General features: G+C 46.4%; 1 protein-coding gene across 1 annotated transcript in view; it reads left to right on the top strand.

Moving 5' to 3' along the window:
- Ublcp1 (Ubiquitin-like domain-containing C-terminal domain phosphatase 1) overlaps positions 1–6648 on the top strand; it is a 78581-nt gene extending 71933 nt beyond the window's left edge. Inside the window, exons 5-7 of the mRNA XM_077651097.1 lie at positions 1908–2021; positions 2122–2252; positions 6615–6648. Of these exons, the coding sequence (XP_077507223.1) occupies positions 1908–2021; positions 2122–2252; positions 6615–6648 (279 nt within the window). The remainder of the gene's footprint in view (positions 1–1907; positions 2022–2121; positions 2253–6614) is intronic.
- The last annotated feature ends 2111 nt before the right edge of the window (positions 6649–8759 follow it).

Raw genomic sequence — 8759 nt, forward strand, 5'->3', positions numbered from 1 at the left:
CTTTCAACGGAGGAACACCCATGGTTGTTGCCAACTCATTCACTTTGGATAGTAGGTTCTCATTCTCTTGGAATTCAACACCATGAATCTCTAGGTTATTTTCCGACCGTATTATTCTAGGTTACTGAGTTGTTTTTTGAGGCATGCAACTTCTTTTCCTTGGGTTGATTTTTTCACGCGCTCAATGCGAGTCAATATGTTGGAAATAGCATGGTCTTGCTTCGTCAGTCTGTCCAGAACCTCATCATATCTGCCTGAAATATTCTGTACGCAAGCTTGGAGACCGAACACTATTTCTTTTATTATTTCGAGTAGTGGTCGATCTTTCCTGCCAAAGGCATCATGCTGCGCAATTTTTCATGCATGGCCATTTACTTCATTGGTTAAGTTATGTTCACGCGCTGAAGTCAGTCGAGTGGCCATTTGGCCACTGCATTCATTTCCAGTTGTGCATGTGCGGCATTTCCAATGACGTATACTACCAACACCTCTTTTGGCCCTGTGCACCTTCGTCGTTAACCCTGAACAGTTACTGATGGGGCAGCTGTTGTCACATTCAGAGCAGGTAACGAACAAGCAATTTTTTTGGAAAACCAGACTGACACACCAAGCAGGTTTCTGAACCCATTTCTTAATCAGTGACAACTGGCAGCAGCAGAAGACATGCGAAGCAAAACGTAAAAGGCACCAACCTGAAAAACAGTGGAACCGTGACCTGAGTTGCGTGTGCGCTGTGTTGCTACTGCTGCCAAAGTGCCCTAATATTGTCGCTTTGAGGTATGTGGCGGTAGTGAAAGAGAGATGTGCGCTGCATACGTTGGTGGCAGAAACACGGCACTAGAGCAAAACGCGTTGGCATTGACAACATTGCTGCCGAAACGCAGCACTGGAGCATAGGCCGCGAGTGTGCTACTAGTGGTTTATTAAAATAATAATAAAATTGAAGGATAACATTTTTGCTTGCCCTGGCATATGCCATCGATACTAAAGCACCTGAGCTGGGGCCCCGGAAATAAAGGATAGCAGACAGAATGGAGAAATGAAATGAAAGAGGTGAGGAAACAGGAAGAGAGGATAGGGCCAGCGTACCATAGGTAAATTGGCAGTGACGAAGAAAAAGTTGCAGAAGCGCATAACTGCCTCCTTGAGTCCGTGGACACCTCATTCGTGCTTTCAGGTATGTGGCGGTAGTGTACGCTTGCAAAATCTGTGCTTTCGTACAATATTTCGTGCTTAGCAAAGTTAAACGGCTAGCCATTTTTAAAGCCTTTGACAGTATTAATGAGAACTGCTAATGAACATGGCTTCATTTGTAGCGCACAAACAGAAACCTCGGTGGCATAGTTTGTGCTGAAATGCCAGTAATGATAGCAATTCATGTTTCCCTCTTGGCTTGAGCTTGCCATACAGGTTATGTTCAGGTAAATGGCAGAGGTAAACCATTCTCTGAGCTAAGATGAGTTTAGTGATAAGTTTCTGCATTTTATGGCTGATTCCAGCACTCATTTAGACTATGCTACATGTAAAATTAATTTTTTTTGTTTTGGCTTACTTAGCATCACATCGTGCAGTACTTGCTACGTCAGCACTTACTGGCTGACTGTTTCCTGTCACATTTACACCAGCTAGCCAGACCCACGCAGCAGCAGTTTCCTTGCAGAAGCTGCTGCCAGCTCGAATGAACTTTTTTACTGGACGATGCAGTGCAAAAAAGAAAGAATGCAGTGAACGTGAGGCAGTTGTGAGTGCTGGGCTTTGTCTAGTTATGCTACACCAACAAGCCACCTTTCTCAAATCTCTGTGCAAACAGTTTTTATTGTTTTGTCCCTTCACTGTGCACTCCTCATGTGCTAAGGGCGAACAATGTGCTAAATGTGACCCCCGCTCATTTACTGGTTTGCTTTCAGGTTAAGCCACTGCCATTAATATGGGGCTTGGTTTCAGCATACCGCCCTGAGAATACCATAATGATAGACGACATTCCGAGGAACTTTCTAATGAATCCACAATCTGGTCTGAGGGTGAGTTAGTGCATGTTTCTTTCAAGGGAAGACTGCCCTGCTGGTGCTCTTCCTTTACAGTTCTCATGCAGACTTGTCACACGACGCCTGTACTTGCCAGGTGAGGCCATTCCGGAATGCGGATCCTCACCAAAACAATGACCGTGAGCTGGTGCACCTGGCGCGCTACCTGAAAGACATTGCTGCTTCTGTTAGTGACTTCACAGAGCTGAATCATCGCAATTGGAAAACGTAAGCTTGATGTTTTGCCTCTTTTCACCTTTGAACTGTGCTGTTCGCAGTTAGCAGGGCTAGTAGAATTTGCAGTGCTTGCCGCATTGGTAATTTTTTGTGTGCTTAAGTTGCTTTATACTTTCTGCGCGAGTGATGGCATTCTCTAAACATTTTCACTTCATGCACGTTGTTGCATTCATCTCAGGTTTTGTTAAGCTGCAAGTTTTGTCATTACCCCCTTGAGTCGCAAGTTATTATCCTAAAGAAGAAAATGTTCATATCTTCAGATTTCTGCAAGGAACGTGACAAGATAGCACAGAAAAAACTCCCACCTTCCCAGGTGATTGTGATATACATCTAAACGTAGATGTAACACTTTGTAATATAACGAAATTCTCAATTTGGTGAAGTGTTTCAGTTTTCATAACTTCACGTCCTAAGATCACTATGTATTTTTAGCTCCAATATAAAAAAGTACATTTTGTCGCACTTTCAATGTAACGAAATTTCATTGCTGGTTCAAAACAAACCCAAGGGAAAACGTTTACCACGGGCGAAGTAGCTGAGAAGAGCACAAATGGGATAGTAGGTGAGGCTAGCAAGAGCACTGGCGCAGCTTTGGCAGCCTGCCAGGCCAGCCCGCAGCTCTTGCTATCCCGCCCGAAATCAGTGCTGAATGTGGTGCGGTGCCTGTGCTCAAAGGCAGTGCACCACATTTATCATGTTCACAGATTCCCAGAGCTCGGTAGAAGAGCTAGAAATGACAGTTCCATCGACACACCTGTCAGCTGGGAAGCCCGCTTGCACTTCACACCGAAAAACCTAGATTCCCACTCAAGCAGTGCTCATACGTGCATTCGTGCTTGGGGTGGAGAACACGAGGCGCGGTGTGTTCCTCATTTCATTTGTTGTTGACTGGAGGACACTCTTCTTGCTCTGTTGCCGACGGGGACATGCAGAAAGAGAGGAGTAGGGAAGGTGGAGGGGAGGAGACTACATGTCCTGCCGTGAGGATGGCTACCGCTGCCGGCGGCCTACCTTCTTTCGTTTCCTTATCTCCTTCTCACAAGGTTGCAGCGGCGGCTGCGAACGCAACTTCATATTGGCTGTGTGCTTGGGGCACTTACAATAGGATGGTGATGACAGCAAAACCAAAACTCAAAGACAGGCGTACCGTCCCCATCACCTTAGAGGAGCTCGGTGCAACAGATGTGCTGAGGCGGCTTGCGAGCTCACAGTATGCGCAAGAAATAATGCAGTCCTAATGGGTATATAGACTGTGCATAACGCCCTTGTTGATGACGAAGGGCAAAGGTAAAGGATCACTTTCATCTAAACTAAAACTTTTTGCCATGAATGACCTGCAGCGTGTTTTTGATTGATTATTAGCATTCGTGAAAAATTGAATGTTGCAAATTAAACTTTTGATTTTACTGAATTAATTAAATTGAGGCTCAACTGTGTCGCCAGGCACTCGTATGTTCATATAATGACTAAAATTATGACTGAATACTGCTTTCAGGATCTCATATATACTTCTTTTGGTCATTCCTGATAAAAGAAGTGGTTATACAAATAACCACATTTTAGGCCTTTTAATGCATGATTGTTTGCATAGCAAGCAAGCAAAACCCACAATCACCAGAGCCAAACCAGACGTACTGTAAAATGCAAAGGCGTCCGTCTTCACAATTTTCTGGGTTTTATTCTGATGCTTGGCTTGAAATAGTTGTGCACGGCTTGTTGTACAGGGGTCTTAACTAGAAGTACCAGCCATTCCCGCTGAATTGCATGCTAGCAGTAACCATAACAGGCACCAAACACGTTATGTGCATGCACTTGTAGAAACACTAATTGGAGAAGGCACCACTGAGTTCTTGGTGTTGCGACCAGTACTGTAAGGAACACTGTCTTGCGGTCTTGCTTGATTTGTACAAATCTTGTGAGGCTGAACCCCGTGTACGCAAAATTTTACACGAAGGCTCAAGCGACTAAGTAAGTGACAAGTTCACGCGTGATTAGCCAGTAAGACCCTGCTGTACACACTTCTGGGCTTTCGGTTTACATGCTCCTCCCAGTCTTTGCCTCGACACATGGACCGGCCTGGTCAGCACTGCTGCTGCTGCACCATTGCTGTAGAGATGCTCCATTTGCTCTGACTGCGTGGCAGAGCCGCAAAATTTAAGAACAATCTGCTTGGAGGACTAACAATGGAGGACTAACAGCTCTTTGAACGAGCTATGGGCAGGAGCACTGCAGAGCGAGATGTGTACTGAGCAGGCCACGCGACTGGCATGGCACGGAGGAAACAGATGGGAGCTTGTCAGTGAATTGTTTTTGTAGGCTCACAGTATATGCGTTGTGGCTCCTTAAGTGATTTTGTCTGCTAGTGTATTGTGGGATTCACGCAAAGCACTTGGAAAAGACTGTGGGAGTGCCTTCATGAACAAAGTGCTTTCCGAAAAGTGGATTTATGCTCTCCGACACCTCAAATTGACCCCGACTCCAAGAGCATGTGTTTGCACGGAAATTTTTATGTGGGAATGCTACAAAGACGGCATATTTCTGAAGGAGGTGCTTGGTTGCATGAAACCGACGGCTGTTGCGTCTGATGGTTCGGTTCTGGCAGTGTCTCTTTCGGCTGATAAGGTTGTGAAGGAATGGGAAGACGACGCTGTGGTTTGGCCAAGGATTCGAAGGACATGTGAGAACCCTAATTTGATCACTTGAGGTGTGAAAACGTGATCGGGCTTCATGTCACGAAGAGCCGCTCAGCTCTCCCTCTTCCAGCCAACGAATGGATCGCCTGAATGCTTGGCTTTGCATCAGCAGAAGGCTTTGCTGAATGTTTTTATTGTTATTATCTGCGCTGACCTGTTATTATCTGCGCTGACCTGTTATTATCTGACAAGGACCTGCGCTGCTGCAGCAGCGCAGGTCCTTGTCATATTATGTACATGCATGCAGACACTGCTCACATGCACATCGTATGCATTTGTTTGCAAACTGTTAACAATGCTTAGGAAATTTCAAATATTTTCTACTGGTTTGTTAAACACAGAAGGGCGACAAATATATATAGGCACACAAATGTTAACTATCATTGTAGCAGTACCATGCTTTCAGCAGCCTTCACAAGCTGGTGTGCAATCGTTTCGAAGGATTCTGCTATATAACTGTTATAAGGCGCGCATGGCAGTGCGTTCATACTACATGAAGTTGACAATTATGTATGCGCACCCAGCGCAGCAGCTCTAACGCAAATGTTTTATTCCGAATATTGTCCACGACAGCCGTGCTACTGGGAGCTGAGTTCAACCGTAGCACCAAGACTGCATGTAATACACGGACTGACAGTAAGCGTTGTCCGCTCGCACGGCTGTGCACTGCACTATCTATAGTAGCGGTATGTGGGAGCCTAAATCGTCCTTCTTTTCCAGTCCTAATTCAGCCTTTGGCGCTCCTGTTACTAATGGCCACACACTTTAACCTACGAGCAATGGGGTGTCACTACACACGCAGATGCAACTGCACAACAATTGAAAGCACGAAGTGACGGTTTTGGTCGCAGAACAGCTTGTTCATGCGGCTATGTTGTGCACCTATCCTCGCAGATTTTCCATGATTGAAGCCTTTCTTTCTGGCAGCCGCGGTGGCCCAGTGGTTATGGCGCTCGGCTGCTACCCCGAAACACGCGGGTTCGATCCCGGCCGCGGCGGTCGAATTTTGACGGAGGCGAAATTCTAGAGTCCTGTGTACTGTACCATGTAAGTGCACGTTAAAGAACCCCAGGTGGTCGAAATTTCCGGAGCCCTTCACTACGACGTCCCTCATAGCCGGAGTCACTTTGGGCGTTCATCCCCCATAAGCCAAACTTTTCTTTCTATATTGGCTATCTAGCTCTGGCGAACTTGTTTGTTGCGTTCGCCCGTTCGGAAAGGGTGCATGGCGAACGGGAGCTAACAGGCGCAAACAGGGATAGTACGGTCTTGTGCAGTTCGGTTCCGTGAAGCTCGCAAACGATCGCATCCCGCAGCTTTCACTGTGTGTCGCAATTCTTGCGATCCACAACACAGCATGCATTTCCTCTGCCTTTCCACATCTTCGTAGAAAGAACACATTCGGCAGCCAACACAGCACGTATTTTCTATGCCTTTCCACATCTTCGTAGAAAGAACACGTTCGGCAGCCACCCGTGATATTTCCACTGCTGCGTCGAGACGTACACGCCGGTGTTACGAGGTGCGAATGGCACCATGTTCAGAGCGCACCTGTAGCGCTATCTGGTCTCAAACGGAAGAACTGTGCGCTCTAAAGGGTCTTTAGCTGAGTGCGGAGTTTTTGGTGCAGAATGCGTTTTGTTTACCTTGCATCCCTTAGTTCTGCCGAGGATGACGTGCTGGGCAGCACCTAGTGGCTGGCGGATTTCTAGGGCTTAATGATAGCTGAGTACGAAGTCCGAGGCGAAGGCTAGGCAGGCGAAGGTTGAAAAATGGCTCAAAGCACTCTCCCGTTTGTCCTTGTTGCTTGGAATTATGAAAACAGTTGGGACAAAGTCTTGGCGCTGTTGAGACATCCAGGCTTTTTCTGCCTATCAATAAAAGGGTTCTTCAAAAACGTATTTAACCTCAATAGCTCGTCCGTAGCTCTCGCAAAGTGATTCCCGCAGTCTTGACGTGACGGCTCCAAAGGGCTGCCGTGATCGTCCAGCCGGCGAATAGCTTTGATCCATGCTTCGCGTTGCTAAGAGGACCTTGGTGTGGGCTAGTTGGTTCATACTGCTACGACACAGACTGACAAAGCGCAACAGAACTAGGACGAGTAGAAGAAACACGAAACACAGGACAGGCGTTGCACCAGCCATTTGGGCAGTTTGACTGCAGTGATGTTTGACTGCGGTTATCGCGAATCAGTGACCCCTTGGGTGGAACGAACGAAGTGACGCTGTGATCGGTAGAGCGAAGCTGCCTTTGAAAACATCTTACAACGCAGTGTACTACAACATCTCCCTCAAGCCGTCCGCGCCAAGGCATCATCTGTACGGCGAACCTCTGGTGCCAGCGTCAGAAAACAGTGCTAAACTTTCTTTTTCTCGCTTACAAGCCCTGGGATAAAGGAGTGACAAAATTAATCTACCTTGATGATCACAAGCCCGTACAGAGATGCTGGTAGGAGTAATAACTGTTATAAAAGCTAGTTTCTGTTCACAGCCACGTCCCCCCCCGCCTGCCTTTCGCGCGCGCCGGCAGCCGGGGAGAGACAGAGTGGGGGAGCTGGCGGAGGAGCGCCGACATTTCAGCTTGAAAAAAGTGGCGACAGGAGAGAGAAAGGCGCGAAGACGCGTAAATTCAAATCTTCACTAGAGATACTCAGCTTCTACAAAACAGATAATAAAAAATTCTTGCTGGAGGGTATTTGTGAATCGCCGTTCTTTAACACCCTAGGCGTACCGCAACTTTATTCGGAGCCCCTTTCAGAGACCCTTTCACATTGACAGTTGCCACCGGCTGCCGCACATTGCGCACATGGGACTACACATCCATTGATGTGCTGGCTGTGTTCTGCAAAGAAACGGCGTCAACAAACCAAAAGGCAATTAGGCAGCCGAACTTAATCGAAGCGTTTTTTTTTTGTGCTCAAGGTTTTCGGTGTGAAGCAGAATGACGCGGGTAATTTTTTAAGTTGCAATCCGCCGTCTACAGGGCAGGATGGTGCCAGGAAATACTGATTTCATAGAATAGCACAGCAGTCTCACTTCTGTAACAACCAGTGAAGTGCATCAAAATAGCATTGCCTGGTTGACCGCTTGGTGCCTGTTGCCTATGTTGTAAAAAATCCACATCATCATTGGATGGCACATGTGCTACAGAGCACTCGCATGCCAGTGCAGGAAAGCTGGCCTGCAGGTAGGATAATAGAGGAGTTCGCTTTTTAAGTACACTGGCACCGACTGAAATTTGGTCTGTCAGATCTGGCTCCCAGTTTTTCTGCATATTTTTTACTCTGTGTTCATGCTGAAGGATAGTTCAAACTGATTTCAGTGTAGTCGGCTTTACCATGTAGCACCCAAATTAGTAAGAAGGTGCATTACATTGCATTGTTGCAGCTACAGTTACAGTATAAACTGCTCTTCAGACAGGTCAGACGCTTTTTTCTTCAGGGGGGAAAAAAGCAAAGAAATGTATTGCTTGTGGTCACTCAGAGTAGCACTCTCTGCTTGTGTGAAGGCATTATTGCTTTGCAGTAATTATTAACAGTTTTAGAGTTTAGGCAGATCAGTTAGCTGAAGAAATGTGTGAAAACATAACTTCTGAATTTGCTGTGCACAATGGTGTGCAGTTAAAAATTTCATGCATTAATGACTAAGAATGCAAGAAGGGGTTAAGCACCGCAATTTAATTCATGTAGTGCTTCAGCCACCCAAATCTTGTCAACGGCAGGTTGGGAGGCATGCACAAGTTTTGTTTCTTTTACTCTGATGGTTTATTGCAAGGATTAAACATTGTGTATGTGTGTCAGAGCCCA

The sequence above is a fragment of the Amblyomma americanum genome, chromosome 1 (assembly GCF_052857255.1).
Source record: "Amblyomma americanum isolate KBUSLIRL-KWMA chromosome 1, ASM5285725v1, whole genome shotgun sequence".
Taxonomy (NCBI): Eukaryota; Metazoa; Arthropoda; class Arachnida; order Ixodida; family Ixodidae; genus Amblyomma; species Amblyomma americanum.